Consider the following 24,657-nt stretch of genomic DNA (forward strand, 5'->3'; position numbering starts at 1 on the left):
TACTCATGGTATAATCTGCCTGGTATACAGTTTTGTGGTAATATTTTTCTACTCTGTACTCCGATTCTCTTATTCGCCACTTCTTAATGATCTAAAACATAATGACACTAAATGTACTCCACATGATGTGTGCTCTTGGCTATGATATGATCACTATGTAGCAAATGTACTACTGCTACTATTACTACTTCCTATAGTACTGCTATGATTTCATGACTATGTCGCAAATGTGCTAGTACTACTAATCTATCTGCTCACCGCTAACTCTCTTGTAAGTGTTTTGGATAGAAGCGATTGTTAAATAAGCAAATGTAAATGTACAAAGGACGCACAGTGTCTTAAGGAGGGGGATGAGAGAAGGATGAGACGATGTCAAGTCATGGTTGTTTAGCTTTACCTTGACCGCGGTGATGAGCCGTACGTAGTCCCCCAGCAGCTCGGAGAAGAGGAAGAAGTCGGCGTTGGCCTGGTCCTGATGGAGCAGGTCGATCTTCTCCTCCACCTCCGCCAGCTGGGACAGAGCTCTGGACAGAGCCGTGTGGTCCTCGCTGTTCCCCAACATGGCCGCCGACTTGGCAAAAAACGCCGTGTTGACGGACAGCTCTAGAGAGGAGAGAGACGGGAGGAAGAACGAAGATGTGTTATTGCAAGATTATGAAAGCAAGTTACATTTGGATAGAAAAATTTACAAATAAATACACCCACCAGAGTATTATTATAAGACAACCTTTGTTGTTTGTAAAAACAGACACCAACAGATACACTACATAACCAAAAGCATGTGGACACCAGAACATCACACCCATATGTGCTTGCTGAACATCTCATTCCAAAACCATGAGCATTAATATGGAGTTGGTCCTCCTCTGCTGCTCTAACAGCCTCCACTCTTCTGGGCAGGCTGTCCACTAGATTTTGGAACATGGCTGCAGGGACTCGCTCCCATTCAGCCACAACAGCATTAGTGAGGTCGGGCACTGATGTTGGGGAGAAGGCCTGGCTCACAGGCGGTGCTCCGATTCATCCGAAAGGTGTTGGATGGAGTTGAGGTCAGGGCTCTGTGCAGGCCAGTCAAGTTCCTCCACACCAAACTCGGCAACCTTATGGAACATAAGCGGCTTCCCCAAACTACTGCAACAAACCACTGCGGTGGCGCAGTGGTTAGTGGTGTCGCCTCACAGCAAGAAGGCCCTGGGTTCGACCCCCAGGGTTGTCCAACCTCGGGGTCATCCCAGTTCGTCCTCTGTGTGGAGTTTGCATGTCCTCCCCGTGTCTGTGGTGGGTTTTCTCCAGGTGCTCCGGTTTCCCCCACCATCAGAAAGACATGCATGTTAGGGGTAATACTCCTGTCTGTGCCCTTGACTGAGGCATTGCACGATGAACTGGAGTTGGTCCCCGGGCGCTGCACGGTGGCTGCCCGCTGCTCCTAGCTACGCAGCTAGGATGGGCTAAATGCAGAGCGCAATTTCCCTACGGGGATTATTTAAGTATATCAGAATCAAAACTCCAAGTTGGAAGCACACAGTTCTCTAGGATGTCATTGTATGCTGTAACATTAAGATTTCCTTTCACTGGAACTAAGGGGCCTAGCCCAAACCATGAAAGACAACCACAGACCATTATTCCTCCTCCATCAAATATTACACTTGGCACTATGCACTCAGGCAGGTAGCGTTCTCCTGCCATCTGCCAAACCCAGATCGGTCCGTCAGATGCCCAGATAGTGAAGCGTAATTCATCACTCCAGAGAACATGTTTCCACCGCTCCAGGGTCCAACGGTGGTGTGCTTTACACCACTCCAGCCAACACTTGGCGTTGCTCGTGGTGATCTTAGGCTTGTGTGCGGCTGCTCAGCCATGGAAACTCATTTCACGAAGCTGCTGATGAATAGTTCTTGTGTTGTCGTTGCTTCCAGAGGCAGTTTGGACCTCGGTAGCGAGTGTTGCAACTGAGGATAGACGATTTTCACGCGCTACGCTTCATCACTCGGCGGTCCTGTTCTGTGTGATCTTGCTGAGCTGTTGTTGCTCCGAGACGTTTCCACTTCACAATACCACACTTGCAAGTTGACCGGGGCAGATCTGGGAGGGCAGACATGATGAGGAACTTGTTGGAAGGGTGGCATCCTGTGGCAGAGACACGTTGAAAGTCGCCGAGGTCTTCAGTACGACCCGTTCTACTGCCACTGTCTGTCTATGGAGACTGCGTGACTTTTGATTTTATGCACCTGTTAGCAATGGATGTGACCGAAATAACAAAATCCACTGATTAGAAGGTGTGTCCACATACTTTTGGCCATGTAGTGTATCATTAGCATTCAATTATTACGATTTAAGTTATGTAAAAACAGATATGTTTGCCTTTTATTCAGTTGGTGCAAGTTTTTTTTCTTTACGATTTGAATAAAAAACACAGTTTAAGTGAAACAAAGACAAATCCAATATTTTATCTCATCATCAATAAAATCCATCCACCCATCCATTAGCTGAACCGCTTATCAGGGGCGCGCGGATGTATCGATAAAAATGTCCTTATAAACAACGTAAATCGTCACTCAGAGCATATCTCGCTTCGTGATGTGATGAATTCCCAGGAAAAACAGGATATTAGGGCAGGACGGGAAGTAGGGAGGGGTGTGATTTGATTGGATGGTGCAGAACATTTGATGATATTATTGGTTGGAATGTTGACTTGGTGACACAACCAGGCGTTAAAGGGACAGTTCACCCCAAAATCAAAAATACATGTTTTTCCTTTCACCTGTAGGGCTGTTTATCCATCTAGTGTAATGTCTCCGAGTTTTTCGTGTAGTTTAGTCTCCCAGTTTAGTTATGCCTATGTCGCCGGCCTCCCAAGCAGTCCTGCCTACATCACTGGCCTTCCAAGCGGTCCTGCCTACATCACTGGCCTTCCAAGCGGTCCTGCCTATGTCACTGGCTTCCCAAGCAGTCCTACCTACATCACTGGCCTCCCGAACGGCGGTCCTGTCTACATCACTGGCCTCCCGAACGGCGGTCCTGCCTACATCACTGGCCTTCCAAGCGGTCCTGCCTACGTCACTGGCCTTCCAAGCGGTCCTGCCTACATCACTGGCCTCCCGAACGGCGGTCCTGTCTTCATTGCTGGCCTCCCGAACGGCGGTCCTGCCTACATCACTGGCCTCCCGAACGGCGGTCCTGCCTACATCACTGGCCTCCCGAACGGCGGTCCTGCCTACGTCACTGGCCTCCCGAACGGCGGTCCTGCCTACATCACTGGCCTCCCGAACGGCGGTCCTGCCTACATCACTGGCCTCCCGAACGGCGGTCCTGCCTACATCACTGGCCTCCCGAACGGCGGTCCTGCCTACATCACTGGCCTCCCGAACGGCGGTCCTGTCTTCATCGCTGGCCTCCGGAACGGCGGTCCTGCCTACATCACTGGCCTCCCGAACGGCGGTCCTGCCTACATCACTGGCCTCCCGAACGGCGGTCCTGCCTACATCACTGGCCTCCCGAACGGCGGTCCTGCCTACATCACTGGCCTCCCGAACGGCGGTCCTGCCTACATCACTGGCCTCCCGAACGGCGGTCCTGCCTACATCACTGGCCTCCCGAACAGCGGTCCTGCCTACATCACTGGCCTCCCGAACGGCGGTCCTGTCTTCATTGCTGGACACCAGAGCGGTTCCACCTACGTCGCCGGTCTCCAGGTCATCTTCAAGAGCGGCCCTCCATGTCTGGTCGTCCAACTGCCCGTCCGCCAGAGCTGCTCCGACCTTCAGTCCCACATCCTGGTCACCCTCCAGATCGGTTGCATCCCTCAGGCCGTCCGCCTTAGATCCCCAGACCCGTTCATCAGCTCCCAGACCACTTGTTCCTGAACTTGACCTTCGAACTTGAGCGTCGAACGTCTTTTGCCTTGCCTGCCCTCAACTATTAAACCGTGTGTTCTGTAAGCTTCCTGTCTGTGAGTTGTGCGTTTGGGGTTCTCTGCTGCCAGTTTCCTTGGGAAACGTGACATCTGGATGGTTCTGGTACGAGTTGCCAAGTTTTGGAGATACTGGCTGCAGAGAGGTCTGCCTTCTCTTGAACACAATGGAACTAGATGGCACTCAGCTTGTGTTGCTCAAAGCACCAAAAAAAAAAACCAAAAAAAAAAACCACATTTGAAAAGCTCAGCAGCAGCGTCTCTTTCCAGAAATCCTGACCTGGTGACTCAAAATCATCCACAGACCTTGTTGTGAGCAGTCTCATGTGGGGGTAGTTCGGTCTAAGAAAATAGTTCCTACATGAAACTGCTCACAACAAGGTCTGTGGATTAACCCCCCCCCCTCCTTTCTCCCCAACTGTTCCTGGCCAATCACCCCGCTCTCCGAGCCGTCCCGGTCGCTGCTCCGCCCCCTCTGCTGATCCGGGGAGGGCTGCAGACTACCACATGCCTCCTCCCATACATGTGGAGTCGCCAGCCGCTTCTTTTCACCTGACAGTGAGGAGTTTCACCAGGGGGACGCAGCGTGTGGGAGGATCACGCTATTCCTCCCAGTTCTCCCTCCCTCCTGAACAGGGGCCCCAACTGACCAGAGGAGGCGCTAGTGCAGCGACCAGGACACATACCCACATCCGGCTTCCCTCCCGCAGACACGGCCAATTGTGTCTGTAGGGACGCCCGACCAAGCCGGAGGTAACACGGGGATTTGAACCGAGATCCCCGTGTTGGTAGGCAACGGAACAGACCGCTACGCTACCCGGACGCCCCTGGTCTGTGGACTATCGTGACACACACACACACACACACAGTACCTTTGCGGTGACAGACCAATGACTCCACACTGGCGTGAAGTTTCCTCAGCTGGATGTCCAAATTTTCAAACTGCTGCTGCTTCTCCTCAAACCACTACACAACACACACACACACACACACACACACACACACACCAGTAAAACAGGGGGCAGTGTTTTCTCATTTTAAACTAAGAGATTTGACCATAATATTTACTATATATCCATCCATCCATATATCCACCTACACACACACACACACAAACACACACATTCATATCTAGGGACAATTTAGTGTGGCCGAGTCACCTGACCTACATGTCTTTGGATTGTGGGAGGAAACCGGAGCACCCGGAGGAAACCCACACAGACATGGGGAGAACATGCAAACTCCACACAGAGGACGACCCGGGATGACCCCCAAGGTTGGGCTACCCCGGGGCTCGAACCCAGGACCTTCTTGCTGTGAGGCAACCCCACTAACCACTGTGCTGCCCTCTATATATATATATACTATATATATAGACACATACACTATACTATATATATATATATATATATATATATATATATATATATATAAACACACACACACACACACAGTGTATCCAGAAAGTATTCACACCCCTTCACTTTCCCCACATTTTGTTATGTTACAGCCTTATCCAAAATGGATTAAATTCATTTTTTTTCTCATCAATCTACACACAATACCCCATAATGACAAAGCAAAAAAGGTTTTGTAGAAATTTATTAAAAATAAAAAACTGAAATATTGCATGTACATAAGTATTCACACCCTTTACTCAGTACTTGGTTGAGGCACCCTTGGCAGCAAGTACAGCCTCAAGTCTTCTTGGGTATGAAGCTACAAGCTTGGCACACCTATATTTGGGGTATTTCTCCCATTCTTCTCTGCAGATCCTCTCGAGCTCTGTAAGGTTAGATGGGGAGCATCAGGTCTTTCCAGAGATGTTCAATGGGGTTCAAGTCTGGGCTCTGGCTGGGCCACTCAAGGACATTCACAGACTTGTCCCGAAGCCACTCCTTCGTTGTCTTGGCTGTGTGCTTAGGGTTGTTGTCATGTTGAAAGGTAAACCTTCGCCCCAGTCTGAGGTCCTGAGCGCTCTGGAGCAGGTTTTCATCAAGGATCTCTCTGTACTTTGCTCCATTCATCTTTCCCTTGATCCTGACTAGTCTCCCAGTTCCTGCTGCTGAAAAACATCCCCACAGCATGATGCTGCCACCACCATGCTTCACTGTAGGGATGGTATTAGCAAGGTGATGAGAGGTGCCTGGTTTCCTCCAGACGTGACGTTTGGCATTCAGGCCAAAGAGTTCAATCTTGGTTTCATCAGACCAGAGAATCTTGTTTCTCGTGGTCTGAGAGTCCTTTAGGTGCTTTCTGGCAAACTCCAAGCAGGCTGTCATGTGCCTTTTACTGAGCAGAGGCTCCGTCTGGCCACTCTACCATAAAGGCCTGATTGGTGGAGTGCTGCAGAGATGGTTGTCCTTCTGGAAGGTTCTCCCATCTCCACAGAGGAACGCTGGAACTCTGTCAGAGTGACCATCGGGTTCTTGGTCACCTCCCTGACCAAGGCCCTTCTCCCCCGATTGCTCAGTTTGGCTGGGCGGCCAGCTCTAGGAAGAGTCCTGGTGGATCCAAACTTCGTCCATTTACGAATGATGGAGACCACTGTGCTCTTCGGGACCTTCAAAGCTGTAGACATTTTTTTGTACCCTTCCCCAGATCTGTGCCTGGATACAATCCTGTCTCGGAGGTCCACAGACAATTCCTTTGACTTCATGACTTGGTTTCTGCTCTGGCATGCACCGTCAACAGTGGGAGCTTATATAGACAGGTGTGTGCCTTTCCAAATCATGTCCAATCCATTGAATTTACTACAGGTGGACTCCGATCAAGATGTAGAAACATCTCAAGGATGATCAGTGGAAACAGGATGAACCTGAGCTCAATTTTGAGTGTCATAGCAAAGGGTGTGAATACTTGTGTACATGCAATATTTCAGTTTTTTATTTTCAATAAATTGGCAAAAATTTCTACAAAACCTTTTTCACTTGGTCATTATGGGGTATTGTGTGTAGATTGATGAGGAAAAAAAAGGAATTTAATCCATTTTGGAATAAGGCTGTAACATAACAAAATGTGGGGAAAGTGAAGGGGTGTGAATACTTTCTGGATGCACTGTGTATATATATATACTATAATAATCCACTGAGGGGTTCCTACTGTCTGTACTATGGTGTAAAGGTTTGAGAACAGCTCACAAACAACTGAAACCCAGAGGAAAATGTAAAACTCTCATTATCCACTGCTCTTCCATAGCACAGCTCAATATGCTTTGTCAGTATTTCTCTGGCTGGCACACACGGACTTCCAACACCTGCAACCAACACAGACCACGAGATAGGGAGCGTGTGGTGTGTAGACACGAGCGCCACTCTTTTCTTGCATACTCACAGTTTCGTAAGTATAATCCCTTTTTTTATATTGGATTTTGAGATCCCCCCCCCCCCATTACCCCACTCATCCCGGTCGCTGCTCCACCCCCTCTGCCGATCCGGGGAAGGCTGCAGACTACCACATGCCTCCTCCCATACACGTGGAGTCACCAGGCGCTTCTTTTCCCCTGACAGTGAGGAGTTTCACCAGGGGGACGTAGCGCGTGGGAGGATCACGCTATTCCCCTCCCGTGCCCCGAACGACCAGAGGAGGCGCTACTGCAGTGACCAGGACACATACCCACATCCGGCTTCCCACCCGCAGACACAGCCAATCGTGTCTGTGGGGACGCCTGACCAAGCTGGAGGTAACACGGGGATTCGAACCGGCGACCCTCGTGTTGGTAGGCAACGGAATAGACCGCCACGCCACCCGGACGCCCCGGATTTTGAGATGCTTCTTTAATCCCCGGGGGAAAATTACACTCTGCGTTTAACCCATCCTAGCTGTGTAGCTAGGAGCCGCCGCCGTGCAGCACCCGGGGGCCGACTCCAGTTCGTCTGGCCACGCCTTGCTCAGGGGCACAGGCAGGAGTGTTAACCCTAACGTGCATGCCTTTTTGGACGGTGGGGGAAACCGGAGCAGCTGGAGAAAACCCACCGCAGACACGGGGGAGAACATGCAAACTCCACACAGGAGGACGACCCGGTCCCCGGGCGCCGTGCGGCGGCGCCCCGCTGTGCCGGGTGGGTTAAACGCCGAGAGTAGCTCCACCTGACCCGCACCACGCAGACATGTGTGTGTGTTGAGAAGCATAAGTTAATGCAGCGGTGAGTCGGTTATCCGGCGGTTCTCTTACGGCGTCCGACTCATTCATCTTGATGGTCATCTTGTTGACGGCGTCCGCGGCCTTGTTCACCATCCGCAGGATGCCGGCGCCGCTCAGCGCCTGGGTGCTAACCGCCCGCGGCAGCTGGGAAAGCAAGACAAATAAGGGCGAGCAAAAGCGGTTAACAGGCTAAAAACTAACACACACACGCACACGCACACACACACACACACACACACACACACACACACACACACACACACACACACACACACACACACACAGCAAACCCTGATTGGTATTCATTCATTTCTCCTCCCTTTTTTCCATTCCCTCCCTTTTCCCATTTCTCGCTCGTTATTTCTACACGTCTTTCCTCTCCCCAGATTTCCCCTCCATTCTCATTCTTTCTCTCCGTCAGTGTCTCTCCGTCAGTGTCTCTCCGTCAGTGTCTCTCCGTCAGTGTCTCTCCGTCAGTGTCTCTCCGTCAGTGTCTCTCCGTTTCTCTCTTCATGTCAGTGGTTTATTGTCATGACAAAATACACATCTGTGTTGCCGAGGTGTTCAGAGACGCATCTGAGAACCTAACACAAAGTCGTCTTCACCTTTCATAACGGAGGGAAACGACTTAATTCTCTCTCTCCCTCTCTCTTGCTCCCCCTCCCCCCCTCTCCCCCCTCCCCAATTCAATTCAATATGTGCTTTATTGGCATGACACACGTTTGTGTACATATTACCAAAGCATGTAAAACAACACGACACAATGACTATATCAAATAGGGGCCATCACCCACCGTCTCCCTCGCTCTCTCTCCCCCCTCTCGCTCCCATCTCCCTCCCCCTCTCTCCATCACCCCCCCCTCACCTCCTCTCTCTCTCGCTCTGTCTGTCTGTCTCTCTCTCTCTCGCTCTCTGTCTGTCTGACGGTCTCTCTCTCTCGCTCTCTCTGTCTCTCTCTCTTGCTCTGTCTGTCTCTCTCCCGCTCCCTCTCTCGCTCTCCGTCTCTTTCTCTCTGTCTGTTGGTCTCTCTCTCTCTCGCTCTTAGTCTCTCGCTCTGTCTGTCTGTCTGTCTCTCTCTCGCTCTCTGTCTGTCTGTCTCTCTCCCGCTCTCTCTCTCGCTGTCTCTTTCTCTCTGTCTGTCTGTCGGTCTCTCTCTCTCTCTCTCGCTCTGTCTCTTTCTCTCTGTCTGTCTGTTGGTCTCTCTCTCGCTCTCTCTCTCTCGCTCTCTGTCTGTCTGTCTCTCCATCTCCCTCTCTCTCTCTCTCTCTCTCTCTCTCTCCCGCTCTGTCTCTTTCTATCTGTCTGTCTGTTGGTCTCTCTCTCGCTCTCTCTCTCTCGCTCTCTGTCTGTCTGTCTCTCCATCTCCCTCTCTCTCTCGCTCTCTGTCTGTCTGTCTCTCCATCTCCCTCTCTCTCTCTCTCTCTCTCTCTCGCTCTCTCCAGATGGATCAAAATATGTCAGTAAATTACTGACCAGTAACAAACTTTCAGGACCGCAGCAGGAAGCGGGTCAGACCGGCACGCCGCGGCAGCCGTCGGCCGGATGAAGCGAGCCCATTCCTCTTAATTCCCCCAAAAACTTTTCCCACTTTGCACATTCAAGGTTTCCCCATCTGACGGCAAAGTCGCTCCCCCACAAACAATCTCATTTAATAGGAAAGGCGAGAGCCGGGGGACTCCTGGGTCCCCGGAGCCTGAGGGGAGGTGACAGGAGGGGGGGGGGGGTGACAGGAAGGGGGGGGGGGTTCAGCGGCTGCTGTTCCCATTTGTCGGCCCGTCTCCCTGGCTGTGTTTCATTAAGCGGTCCGGCCGGACGGACACGCTCGGTCAGGCGGCCGAGCGATTCATCTGTTAAAGCGGTGACACGAGGCCATTTGTTCCTGGACCAAACCACGCCGGCCGGCTTCAGACGCAATTCCCACAGCGTTTAGGGGCCCCGCGGCGGGGCCAACGAGCCCGGCAGGGAAACGGAAAACACCGGAAGCCTCCAGAATCCGGACTGCTGTGTTTTTTCTTGTAAATGCGGCTCGGTGCCGGGCGCTGGTCTCTGACCCCGTCTGGGAGTTTTGCAGGTTGGTGTTAAGGAGCGGGGAATGGAAGGAGTCAGGGGGGGGCGGAAAAGTGAAAGAGATGCTCCTTTTTCTCAGTGCATCCGTCTTCCAACACGGACGGAGGAGAAAAACCAGAACTACACCCGTCACACGATGCTGGTGTACATCACCAACACCACCAAAAACTTCTGTTTGCCCAAACCACAAACTGCAACGTCAGCTTAGACACCATCGTCTCCCATGGAGCGGCACAGCAGATGTTAATTAGCTGTAAATTAAAGAATTCTGGCCCGTTAACGATACTTAACTTTTTGTTCCATTGAAAATGCCTCGTGTAGACAAAAGTCAAATGTCAAAAGAGCAGAAGTGATGTAAAATAATTTAGTTCCCAGATGTATTCACATCATTATGTATATTCACATCCGCCTCACACGTGTTAGCGGGATGGTTTTAAATATATTTGTGTCATTAACTCACATTAGTATCAATAGTGCTGGGCCATGTGGAAAATATTAAAATATTATTACAATAATCACAGGGCAATTTTACACCGTGTGTGTGTGTGTGTGTGTGTGTGTGAATGTGTGTGTATGGTGTAAAATTGCCCTGTGATTATTGTAATAATATTTTAATATTTTCCACATGGCCCAGCACTATTGATACTAATGTGAGTTAATGACACAAATATAAAACCATCCCGCTAACACGTCTGAGGCTGATGTGAATACACATAATGATGTGAATACATCTGGGAACTAAATTATTTTACATCACTTCTGCTTTACTTCTGTCTACGAGAGGCATTTTCAATGGAACAAAAAGTTAAGTATTGTTAACGGGCCAGAATTCTTTAATTTACAGCTAATTAACATCTGCACACACACACACACACACACACACATTATTTTATATAATGTGTGTGTGTGTGTGTGTCATACTATGTCATGTCATGATATCTGCCTACACCATGTGTAAGAGTCCAGCAAAGGTTCACCACATTGAACTGTTTGGTAATGTAAAGTATAATATTGGTAATGTACAGCATAATATTGGTAAAGTATTGGTCATGTAAAGTACAATATTGGTAATGTAAAGCATACTTTTGGTAATGTCAAGTATAATATTGGAAATGTAAAGAATTGGTAATGTAAAGTATAATATTGGTAATGTAAAGAATTGGTAATGTAAATTATAATATTGGTAATGTAAAGAATTGGTCATGTAAAGTATAATATTGGTAATGTAAAGCATACTTTTGGTAATGTCAAGTATAATATTGGTAATGTAAAGAATTGGTCATGTATTGGTAATGTAAAGAATTGGTCATGTAAAGTATAATATTGGTAATGTAAAGTATTGTCATGTCAAGTATAATATTGGTAATGTAAAATATAATATTGGTAATGTAAAGCATACTATTGGTAATGTCAAGTATAATATTTGTAATGTAAAGTATTGGTCATGTAAAGTAAAATATTTGTAATGTAAAGTATTGTCATGTCAAGTATAATATTGTTAATGTAAAATATAATATTGGTAATGTAAAGCATACTATTGGTAATGTCAAGTATAATATTTGTAATGTAAAGTATTGGTCATGTAAAGTAAAATATTTGTAATGTAAAGTATTGGTCATGTAAAGTATCATATTGGTAATGTAAAGTATAATATCAAACCAAAACTAGTTTTCACATAATATCCCTAAAATAATTCACACCTTATTTTGTGAGAAACGTTCGGTCAAAGATTCTCCCTATCATTAATCTCGACAATAAAATTGTGTATCGTGACATCACAATATCTGAATTTCATCTCAATATGATAGTGTTGAAAGAGGATAAAAGATAATATTGAATTACTGCTCAGCTCTACGAATAATCATTTCACATTCATCAATGTAATCCTTTTGTACATTCATGCAACTCAAATGCGTGTCACCTGCATGTGTGTAAACTGTTAGTGTGTCACCTAAATGTGTGTAAACTGTTAGTGTGTCACCTAAATGTGTGTAAACTGTTAGTGTGTCACCTAAATGTGTGTAAACTATTAGTGTGTAAACTGTTAGTGGGTAACTGCAAGTGTGTAAACAGTTAGTGTGTCACCTGCAAGTGTGTAAACAGTTAGTGTGTCACCTGCAAGTGTGTAAACAGTTAGTGTGTAAACTGTTAGTGTGTAACGGTCCTGCACACGACTCGTCACTGCACGGCCGTCTGCCCTGCTGATAGATAGTATCTATGGATGGACGACAGATGGACTTTGAAAAGACATGCCTATCACTGACATCTGTACAGCCCTCCTCCTTTATCCTAATCTACTGGGTTTACCAGCGGCAAAATGAAGATGAGTAAAAATATAAATAAATGAATAAAAACACAGTCTTAACACGGGCGTTGCAACAAAGTGGGGGTGTATGACGTTTTGTGAACAGAAATAGACTACCAACACCTCGCTCAGCCTCACGGCACTTAGACAGGTAGTGTGTGTGTGTGTGTGTGTAAACAGATCTAAAATAAAAATATAAATGTTATATTGGAGACGAGATCACTGATGGCCATGCATTACGTCATGTACTGTGTCTCTACATGCCGGGCTGAGCATATCCCACACACAGGGAGTCCACACAGACAACTTTAAAAGTCAGTAATGTGCTTCACAGCGTATTTCTACACAAGGTGTCACGATGACGACATCGACGGGCAGCACGTCGGTGGGCTTCGTACCTCAGAACTTTCCAGGAACTGCAGGAGGTCCGGGTCCTTCAGCAGGAAGGGATGTTTGACCGTCCTCATCAGATACCTGAAGAAGAAACAAGACGGTGCTGAATTCTACTGAACAGAGTCGACTGTGGAGTTCTGCCGAGAGGCTCGGAGCTGACCCGGCTCAACACCGTTCATAAGAGGTGTGGAGAAAACAAAGATATGTCGGAACACCACCCGAATATGCTAGAAGATCAACAAAATATTTTAGAATATCACTGAATTATGTCAGAATAAAACGGACCACAAGGTCAGATGATTTTTCCTTCGACACAAGAACCAGACCAGGTCAAACCCGGTCCATGTGTGGAGCGTGTATGGAAACTGTGGCCTGTTTGTCAGAGGGGTGGTCAGTGGCAGTGTCTGTAACGTGACTTCCTGGATATTAAATGCTCTTCTGTTAGTGGTCCAGTAATAGCTGTTGTTAAAGTGTACTGAAGTAGCATGTCACACGACATGGTTAAAAAAGGTTATAAATGAAGATGAGAGAACAATACTTTCCACTCATATCTGGAGATGTTTGATTTGAAAGAGAACTTCATTTAATTGTAAGTATCGCTATGCTAATTATCGGTTAACCCTCCTCTTTCATCGGTTTCTATCTGCGGACGTCTCTCGTTTTTCTAAGACTCGCTCTGTACTGACAGGTGGATTCACAAAGAATGGATTGTGGTCGCTGATGGCACCATGAACTGTGCACCACTGGCAACCGCTGTCTGCCCCGTCTCAAGGTCCGAGTCAAAAAACATATTACACTAATGATTCACAAAACATATTACACTAATGATATTACACCGCAAACACGCCATAAAGTTTTGCAGCCGAGTGCAATTTGCCCGTTTTGCATCTGATTGGGTACGATGTTAAACTCCAACCGTTGGGTCATCGGAGACTAAACGGGCACTCCCACTTCAACTCTTGGGTTGCTGTGAGGAGGGTGTGTGGACACCCAGCAGGACTAAAAACAAAACCTGTCAAAGGGCGGATGAGTTCCTCTGTGAACCAACAGCCACCCATACCTGGAGCGGAGATAAGGACCACCAGCTACTCCCCCTACTGATTCACAATGATGACTCAACCAAACTCAATCACCACACTGGATCGGTCGAGGCCTTCCAGGGGAGCTGCGATGGATAGGGAACGATGGAAGAGACTTGTTGAGGCATCAGCTGTGCTCCTACGACCTCCATAGGTTACAGAACTGATGATGATGATGATGATGCAATTATAATTGCAATTTTTTACCACATGGTGGCAAAGAATAAATGGTGGCTTTGCTCCAAGAACACAGTAGGCAGGTTCAATGGCATCCTTGATGTCATCAAGTATAGTAAGAATTGTTTGACCTGGCAACCTGTATGATTTCTGTCTCAGTTAAATCAAAAAGTTTCCTCACAGTTCTCCCTCCTTCGCATCGAAAGGAGCCAGTTGAGGTGGTTCGGGCATTTGATTAGGATGCCTCCTGGGAGCCTTCCTTTGGAGGTTTACCGGGCACGGCCAACTGGGAGGAGACCCCGGGGTAGACCCGGGACTGGCTGGAGGGACTACATGTCCAATCTGGCCTGGGAACGCCTTGGGATCCCCCAGGAGGAGCTGGAGGGCGATGATGGGGAGAGGGACGTCTGGAGTGCCCTACTTAGCTTGCTGCCACTGCGACCCGACCCCAGAGAAGCGGCTGAAGATGAATGAATGAATGAATGAATGAATGAATGAATGAAAGAATGAACACTTGCTTTGCCAGAGCTCAGGTAGCAATGGAGTAGTTTCTGATGCTCCTGAGAAAAAAGAGACTCAGCATTCAGAGGAAGGATTAAAGTCAAAAAAGGGATGCGACTGCCAGCGAGGCCAACCAGATAACCGCTGGTTGTAGCTTTCCCTTGTTGGAGAGCGCTGTAAGTAGAAAAGGGACTGAGGGCAGACACGGATGTCGCGTTACTGCTCTTGGACAGGTCGGTATTGGCAAAATATTTGGAGTAGGTAACGTAGCTACTATGTTCACTGTACCAAAATAATGGATTATTTTCTTGACTGCGGAAATCTTTTCGTATTTTAACAACTAAGACCGCGTCAACAGTATCTGCGTAATGACGCTCACTGCCAGAAGGGGGAGACAAAAGGTCTGCACTGCCGGTTCAACTGTGCGCTCACCCTCACGCCCCTCGGTGGTCGGCCGACCAATCGTGTAAGTTCAGTGACGTCATTGGTGACCTGACCCAGCGGCCCAATCGTGTCAAACTGATCACTCAGTTATGCTAATGTGGTCGGTCAGTCAGTCAGTCAGGGACATTGGTGTTTGTAGGGCTGGCCTGCTGGCCGGTCCAACCACTGCTGAGTAATTAAAAAAATAGAAATAAAAACATTTCCTTCCACAGCGGCGGTTGACTTGGGTTATCAATTTCTGTCTAAACACGTTTTTGCTTCCTTCTCATTTCTATTCGTGCCACGTTTTCTTTTGATTCTTTTCTACCGACTTTACTCATCGTCATTCATTCCGTGTGAAACGTCAGTTTCTAAATAAAGTTTGACTCGATTTAAACTCTTTAATCAGAAAAGTAACAAGCCAGAACAAATGTTCTTCAGCATTATGAGCAAACTAACACTCCCCAGTAGTATATCGTATTCCCACTATCTGTAGCATGCAGTATATCTGTGTCATCTGATAGGTCAGAGGTCACCTAAACGAACCGACAGCCCTCACAGAATATATACTAGATACTGCTTACATGCAAACCATCCATCCATCCGTTACCTGAACCGCTTATCCTGCTCTCAGTCATGGGGATGCTGGAGCCTATCCCAGCAGTCACTGGGCGGCAGGCGGGGAGACACCCCGGACAGGCCGCCAGCCCCCCCCCCCCCCCCACATATTCATACCTAGGGACAATGTAGTATGTCCGATTCACCTGACCTACATGTCTTTGGACTGTGGGAGGAAACCGGAGGCCCCGGAGGAAACCCACACAGACACAGGGAGAACATGCAAACTCCACACAGAGGACGACCCGGGACGACCCCCAAGGTTGGACTACCCCGGGGCTCGAACCCAGAACCTTGTTGCTGTAAAGCCCACTGAGGCAAATTTGTAATACTGGGCTACACAAATAACATTGACTTGACTTGCTGTGAGGCGACCACGCTAACCACTGCGCCACCGTGTCTACAGACACACACATGCAAACCAGCCCCCTCATTCACTTCCCAGAACTAAGTCTTCTAATGCATGTGTGTGTGTGTGTCTGTGTGCATGTTTTTGAATGTGCACTGATGCGTTTGCATGTGTGCATCTATAGGTTTGTGTGTGTGTGTATGTGTGTGCGTGCATAAAAGCTGGTAGCATCCATCAGCGTGGAGTTCTGCAGCATTGAGGTCCGTCAGCTGTCACTAGGCTCAGGAGACTGGCTGACCTTCCTGTCAATCACAGCCACCCAGGATAAGGGCAGCAGAATGTCAGCCCCGCCCCCTTTAGCCCCCACAAACACACACACACGCGTTATTATTCAGTTCACACCAGGAGGAGGGAAGCCACACACAAAAGCAGAGACACACTCACACCAACACACTAACATTAACACAAAGACAAATTCATACAGATAAACAGACACACAGAAACACACACGCTTACACATTTAGAATTGTTTGAATAGACTGTGTGTGTCTGTTTCTGTGGATAATATTTTGTATAGAAGGTGTGTGTGTGTGTGTGTGTGTGTGTGTGTGTGTGTGTGTGCACGTGTGTTTATTTTACTATCTCAATAGGGACCAAATGTCCCCATTAGGATTAAAATAAAACAAAACAGAACCCACCCACCTAGTGGGGACATTTTACTGGTCCCTGTGAGGAAAAGGGTCTATTTTAGGGTCAGGGCTTGGGTTTAGGGTTAAGATCAGAATTAGGTTAAGGTAAGATATGTGGTTATAATGTAGTTATAACCCTCAACACTGACCAAGTGTGTCTGCTCCTGAAGCTGTGTCTTCAGTCCACGTACTTCACATACAGGGGGCAGTACTACAGGCAGAGGCATGGGGGCGCTAGGGGTTCCCCAGTCTCACCTGTAGTGGCCAACTTGTGTATGGAGGAAGTGGAAAAGAGGCTCTGATGTCTTAACCAGGGTCATCACCTACCCACTGGTTCTGATTTGTGGACGACACCTGGGTTGAAATGAAATCTCAGGACGTAGCACATTGACCACATTAACTCTGTGGACAACCACATCAAGTTCACCAGAGAGGATGTGAAAAATGACAGGTTAGCCTTCTTAAACTGAAATGACAATTGGTGATGGGGGACATTTGACTGTTGGTGTTTACCGTAAACCAACACATACTGATCAGTGCTTAAGGTTTGACTCTAGGAGTCATCAGGACGCCGCACCACCGAGCTGACAAATGCTCCCACTGACACAGCAGCCGGGGAAGGGGAGAAATCCCACATTACACAGGCCCTGGTTAAGTGTGGTCATCCTGGGTGTTTGTCAAAGCCAGTGAGACACCCAAACAGTGCACCAGCCGATCGAAGGGAGGAGAAGGACAACAGCTGTCTCAGTGTAAACCAGTGGTGATTCCGTGTGTGGCGGAAAAGCTGAGCTGTGTATTTTTCAAATCCCAAAACACGCTGTGCCAGAAACCGGTCCACCCCAGCGATCGGGTATCCCAGCACACACAGCACAATATAGTGTACGCTGTTAAGTACCGGGAGGATTGCCGTGACTTGTACATCGGGGAAACTTAACAGACGCTGGCCAAGACGATGAACAACACAGAAGAGCTAACATGTCAGGCCAGGACTCCACAGTCCACACCATCTATAGGCCAGGGCCACTCTTTCAAGGATGAGGATGTGCACATCCTTGATAGGGAGGACCGCTGGTTTGAACAGGGAGTCAAAGAGGCCATCTACGTGGAGAGGGAACGACCATCCCTGAACCCGGCAGGGGGGGTGGGGGTGGGCTAAGAGTACATCTGTCGCCATCTTACAATACTCGCAACTATTCCTCAAACCTCTGTGAATAGTACACATGGCCATTGTAACTCTAGTTAATGGTCACACGTTTAATTTACATATGAAACTGGTCGTTGGTTTCGGTCGTTATGGCACTGTATTTTTTCTTCTTTTCTTCTTCGGTGGTCGCTCGGGGTCGAGTATGACTGTCGTCGTTCTAGGTCCTTGTGGGTCTTGAGGTGGACGTAGAGCCTTGCACTTGACAGCTTTTTACGTGGAGTAGCTGATGCACTTGCAACCACCACACACACGGTCCTTGGCAGGGGGTGGGCAGAGTCCGATGGCATGGAGAACCACGATGACTGGGGACCACCCTCTGTTGCAGCCTTCACTGCTGTTGTGACCTGAAGACATCTTCCACCGGTTCCACCGCTGAGGTCTATGTTGGCTTGGGCTTCGTCTAAAACCTCCCCCTTGACCTGTCCACCTTGGCTGACCCTACCAGGAGCCAAGCTCCGGACGGCATAGCTGTTGGGATCATTGGTACACACAAGCTTCTCCACCACGACAAGGTGGCGATTCAGGAGAAGCTGTATTGTTGTGTTGTTCTGTACACAGTATTGTTTATAAGGGTGGGGACACCTGCAGTCAGTTGAGACCGAAGAGGTCACTCAGATGAGTGATGAAACGTTTCTGTTAATAAATGTTGTGTCCAGATGAACTGATTCAACCTTCTGTGATTTTATTACCTGGATTACTGAGCATGTATAAAGACATACGATGTTTAAGGTTAGGGTTAAGGTCTAGGGCAGTGTTTCTCAAACCAGTCCTCAAGGACCCCCCATCCTGCAGATTTTCATTGTAATCCTGCATAGGTAGCCCTGCTTGTACTTACTCAACCAATCATCTCATAGCACTTAATTATGCAAGGTGTGCAAACTCTGACATTCATTGCTGATTGGTTGAAAAACTACAAAGAGGTACCTATTCAGAGTTGCAAAGAAAATCTGCAGGATAGGGGTTCCTTGAGGACTAGGTTGAGAAACACTGGTCTAGGGAATGAATGTAGTCAATGAGGGGTCCCCACAAGTATAGAGAAACAGGCGTGTGTGTGTGTGTGTGTGTGTGTACCTTTCCAAGGCAGATCTTCTTTTCTCCACAAACTCATTAGATGACTGGTCCTCCTTCCCCACCTTCACCTTGGTCATGCCTATAGACAGACAGGCAGACAGACAGGTGACGTACAGTGTCTGCAACACTGCTAACTGGACACATGACAGCTAACAGAACCACATAACAGGGTTTTTTTTTCTTTTGGATTTTTCTCCCCAATTGCACTTAGCCAATTACCCCACTCTTACCCACATCCGGCTTCCCACCCGCACACACGGCAAATTGATCTGTAGGGACGCCCAACCAACCCGGAGGTAACACGGGGATTCGAACCGCCAATCCCCGTGTTGGGAGGCAACGGAATAGACCACCACACCACCTGGATGCCCCACATAACAGTTATTAACCCTGTTTCCATCAATGTATTTTTATTGTACACATTATGAAGTATCACGTTAGAAAAGCTGCATGGAAACAGCACAACTCCATTGAACTTCCTCAACATGGATTCAGTCCATACAGACAAATGGGCGATGGAAATGTGACGTAGGACTTGTAAAACTATGTTTGGGATTTTACTCCTTTAAACAGATCTGATGGAAACACAACTTAATTTACATGATTGTGTTGAGACATTTAATTATTCAGTTGAAATTCAGCAGAAACCAGTTGACAGGTCAGAGTTCACCTTGCACATGAGAAACCACCCACATGGTTTCCATGTCTGGAGAAACCACCTGCATGGTTTCCATGTGAGGAGAAACCACCCACATGGTTTCCATGTCAGGAGAAACCATCCACATGGTTTCCATGTCAGGAGAAACCATCCACATGGTTTCCATGTGAGGAGAAACCACCCGCATGGTTTCCATGTGAGGAGAAACCATCCACATGGTTTCCATGTCTGGAGAAACCACCCACATGGTTTCCATGTGAGGAGAAACCACCCGCATGGTTTCCATGTGAGGAGAAACCATCCACATGGTTTCCATGTCTGGAGAAACCACCCACATGGTTTCCATGTGAGGAGAAACCACCCGCATGGTTTCCATGTCAGGAGAAACCATCCACATGGTTTCCATGTCAGGAGAAACCATCCACATGGTTTCCATGTCAGGAGAAACCATCCACATGGTTTCCATGTGAGGAGAAACCACCCACATGGTTTCCATGTCAGGAGAAACCATCCACATGGTTTGGTACGGAGGTTAGTGTTCATGGTCTTACCAGTCCGCCTCCAGCTGTCCACACATACACCTGTATGAGTGTCAATCATCGACTACTCCACTTCCGGTGTGGGAAGATGGCGGTTTGAATTCATGTTTGCCGCGGCCTCACCCAGTACCGTCCATGCAGTGTCTTTGTCCACGTCTGTGTCTAAGAGTGTCTTTGTTTGATGGCTGGGAGAGCTGGCGCTGGATCAGCTGGGAGAGCTTGGTCTGCTGCATCCTGTGGGCCCAGGCGCCACGGCACTGCCTGGAGCTGTGCCCGCAGAGGTAACACCAAGGGCAGTCTGACAGGACACGGAAGTGTGGCAGTCTAAGCTAAATGAAAGCCCATGCAGACCGGCATTTCCAATAACACCGAGGGTGGTCTGGTGGCGGCCTCGCCTAGCCTTGACTGTGTTTTTAGTGTCATCGTGTGGAGTGCGGGGAGGTGTGTTGAAGGTGTCTGGCTGGGAGAGCTGGTGATGGATCAGCTGAGGGAGTTTGGTCTGCTGTGTCCTGTGGATCCAGGGACCACGGCCCTGACTGGAGCTGCACCCAAAGAGGTAACACCGAGGGCGGTCTGACAGAATGCGGAAGCGGGGCAGGCTAAGCTAACTGCTAGCCCATGCAGACCGGCAGTTCCAACAGTCATCCTGGATGGCGTTCGTTCTCGTGGACAGTGATTTTTTTTGTTGTTGTCAAGTTTAGATATATGTGTTAGTCTGGATATGTGTGTTCTTGTAGTTTTTGTCTTTGTGTTGCACCGCTGTGGGCTGGGGGAAACGACGTTTCATTTCATTTCATGTGTGCAAGTGCATGGGATGAAATCACAAATGAAGTGTTTCTGATTCTGGTTCACATCGATGTTCCCACACAGAGACAATATCAAAAATATCAAACCCTTAAAACACAAAGCTGTGGTTTGTCAGAAAGATAAACTTGTATCTCTCAAAGAAAACGAGGTTTACAGGCAGGTCTGTGTGTGTGTGTGTAGGTGTGTGTGTGTGTGGGTACTTACCCACGATGCTTTTCTCCGGGGCGGGTGGGACGATGTATCCTACGTGCAGGTACTTGGAGGCCAGTTTGCTGTGGAGACCCAGGAAGTCACTGAAACGCCTCTTCACCGAAAACTCCCCACACTTAAACAGAGACATGGAGGTCTGAGAGAGAGAGGGTAAAACACACGGGTTAGTGTACTTTCTACCCAAAATATAAACGTTATATAAAAGTATTTATATAATTTTATCCTGACTCGACTGGATAGATACTGCAGGTGAACAGACAGCAAGATGAAAGTGAAACGTCAGCCATTATCACAGGCAAACTCAGGGAGAGAGACAAAGAACAAGCTCTGATCATTTTCTTTTTTCTTCTTTTACAATTGAATTCTAATTATTTCTACGAATTTACATCCTTCATGTGTGCATGCACATCAATTTCAACCTCAAGAAGGTTTAGTAGCATGAAAGAAATGACCACTGCTGCAAAGGCACTTCAGTACGTAACAAATACAAAAGCTAATTTTGTATCAGAATTATGTAAATAATTAATACTTATGTAATTGATTATGCAAATAACTTTACATTTTAAATATTTTATTTATTTGCATAATCGTGTAATTTTACATAATTTTGTAAAAGTTTTACATATTTATTTTTACATATTTTTATTTTATTATTTACATAATTATGTCAATCATTTTACATAATTTTGTAAATAATTATGCAAATAGTTTTAGATAACTTTGGATCATAATTATTTAAATCATAAAAAACACAAAACAGACAAAAGTTTCGATTTCATCAGAAATACAGACCAGGGTAAAAGAGGAACAACAGAGTTATTAATAGAAAAGACAACGTGAGTATAAAACCCTGCCGGGCTGATGAGCCCAGCTGAGACTGAAGCCAAACTGAAGGACAACCAGACAGGCTGGGTGTCTTCGCTTACCTTGGTCGTCACCTTGTAGGCCATGTAGGCGTTCATCCCATCACCTGAACACACACACACACACACACACACACACCTTTAGCTTCTTCAATGCAATACATTGGGTACTTCTCTGAGGAACGTGGACGCAGCTCACTGGGTTGTGAATCTGGTTAGACTGGGTTCTGGTGTGTACTGCTGCTGGTTATTAAACTGGTCAGACTGGGTTCTGGTGTGTACTGCTGGTTATCAAACTGGTCAGACTGGGTTCTAGTGTGTACTGCTGGTTATTAAACTGGTCAGACTGGGTTCTGGTGTGTACTGCTGGTTATTAAACTGGTCAGACTGGGTTCTGGTGTGTACTGCTGGCTATTAAACTGGTCAGACTGGGTTCTGGTGTGTACTGCTGGCTATTAAACTGGTCAGACTGGGTTCTGGTGTGTACTGTTGGTTATTAAACTGGTCAGACTAGGTTTTGATGTGTACTGCTGCTGGTTATTAAACTGGTCAGACTGGGTTCTGATGTGTGCTGCTGCTGGTTATTAAACTGGTCAGACTAGGTTCTGGTGTGTACTGCTGGTTATTAAACTGGTCAGACTAGGTTTTGATGTGTGCTGCTGCTGGTTATTAAACTGGTCAGACTGGGTTCTGATGTGTGCTGCTGGTTATTAAACTGGTCAGACTGGGTTCTGATGTGTGCTGCTGCTGGTTATTAAACTGGTCAGACTGGGTTCTGATGTGTGCTGCTGCTGGTTATTAAACTGGTCAGACTAGGTTTTGATGTGTACTGCTGCTGGTTATTAAACTGATCAGACTGGGTTCTGATGTGTGCTGCTGGTTATTAAACTGGTCAGACTGGGTTCTGATGTGTGCTGCTGCTGGTTATTAAACTGATCAGACTGGGTTCTGATGTGTGCTGCTGGTTATTAAACTGGTCAGACTGGGTTCTGATGTGTGCTGCTGCTGGTTATTAAACTGGTCAGACTGGGTTCTGATGTGTCCTGCTGCTGGTTATTAAACTGGTCAGACTGGGTTCTGATGTGTACTGCTGCTGGTTATTAAACTGGCTTGAAGCAAACTTCATCTGTTCTGAATGACCCGGAGTCACAACATGACCTCCACATCAGGTGGCATCAGGCAGGGTTCTTCACATGACGACTAGACTGAAAACAAGAGTTTGATATTTTTATCCTCCAGAAAGACTGTGTTTGTGTTTTGACTGTTCCTCATTCCACTAAACTAACACACTAAGCTGTGGGTGAGGTGGAGGTGGTGACAACAATAAGCTTCAGCAGGAAACATCAGTAATCTGTAGTCCCGCATCACTACCCAACCCTGGAAGACACGCGTCACAGGAGTGGGACCCGTTGCACCACATCGGGTCGACACCAGACCAAAATGGAGTATCGGTATTTTTAAATATGTTTTTTTTTGTGGACTTATCCCCCTTTTTCTCCCCAATTGTTAATTGTACCCGGCCAATTACCCCATTCTTCCAAGCTGTCCCGGCCGCTGCTCCACCCCCTCTGCTGATCTGGGGAGGGCTGCAGACTACCACACGCCTCCTCCCATACATGTGGAGTCACCAGCCGCTTCTTTTCAGCTGACAGTGAGGAGTTTCACCAGGGGGATGTAGCGCATGGGAGGATCACGCTATTCCCCCCAGTTCCCCCTCCCCCCCGAACAGGCGCCCCGACCGACCAGAGGAGGCGCTAGTGCAGCGAACAGGACACATACCCACATCCGGCTTCCCACCTGCAGACACGGCCAGTTGTGTCTGTAGGGACGCCCAACCAAGCCGGAGGTAACACGGGGATTCGAACCAACGATTCTCATGTTGGTAGGCAACGGAATAGACCGCTACGCTACCCGGGCGTCTGAGTATCGGTATTCTAGCCAAGACAAAAATCAGATACCAGAAGTCATGAGTAATATGTCATAAATAAAAACAAAATGGTGTGATTTACTGACACACAGAAATCTGTATTTCTACAAAGATGGAAAAAAAAACTGATTCCACTGCAGTTACTTGTTCCCTTTGACCCCAAACTAAAGGCCTAAATCTGCACTGGTGGGTATCAGCAGCATCGCTCCCTCTCTGATGGGATGTGTGGTGCAGCTCAACATCAGCACCGACTCACCGACTTTCTCTGGGTCAGACACGGAGATGTGGATGTCGAAAGAGTCTCCCCCTTCCTCCTCCTCAAGCTACAGACAGTACAGACGTTAGCGTTCAGACAAGTCAGACAGATTTACATTTTATACTGCACGTTTCTACCGCTTCCTCACATTTTAACTGCTTCACTGAATGTTTTCACTGGTTTTAAACAGGATCAGTAGTGACAAAGACCCCAGGAATATGACTACCAACTAGACCAGTGTTTCCCAACCCAGTCCTGAAGGACCCCCTATCCTGCATATTCTCATTTTAACCCTGCTTGTACTTACTCAACCAATCATCTCATAGCACTTAATTATGCAAGGTGTGCCAAATCTGACATAATTCATTGCTGATCGGTTGATAACCACAAACAGGTTCCTATTCAGGGTTGCAAAGAAATCTGCAGGATAGGGGGTCCTTGAGGACTGGGTTGGGAAACACTGAACT

At 47.6% G+C, this 24,657-nt stretch overlaps 1 protein-coding gene across 1 annotated transcript in view; it reads right to left on the reverse strand.

The window, feature by feature from the left end:
* Positions 1 to 24,657, reverse strand: part of snx2 (sorting nexin 2) — a 59,606-nt gene that overhangs the window by 15,032 nt on the left and 19,917 nt on the right. Inside the window, exons 4-11 of the mRNA XM_056301824.1 lie at positions 24,191 to 24,257; positions 22,071 to 22,114; positions 21,139 to 21,280; positions 18,931 to 19,009; positions 12,825 to 12,900; positions 8,085 to 8,198; positions 4,783 to 4,876; positions 398 to 603 (exon numbers count right to left, since the gene is read on the reverse strand). Of these exons, the coding sequence (XP_056157799.1) occupies positions 398 to 603; positions 4,783 to 4,876; positions 8,085 to 8,198; positions 12,825 to 12,900; positions 18,931 to 19,009; positions 21,139 to 21,280; positions 22,071 to 22,114; positions 24,191 to 24,257 (822 nt within the window). The remainder of the gene's footprint in view (positions 1 to 397; positions 604 to 4,782; positions 4,877 to 8,084; positions 8,199 to 12,824; positions 12,901 to 18,930; positions 19,010 to 21,138; positions 21,281 to 22,070; positions 22,115 to 24,190; positions 24,258 to 24,657) is intronic.

Source organism: Lampris incognitus, unplaced genomic scaffold (assembly GCF_029633865.1).
Source record: "Lampris incognitus isolate fLamInc1 unplaced genomic scaffold, fLamInc1.hap2 scaffold_164, whole genome shotgun sequence".
Taxonomy (NCBI): domain Eukaryota; kingdom Metazoa; phylum Chordata; class Actinopteri; order Lampriformes; family Lampridae; genus Lampris; species Lampris incognitus.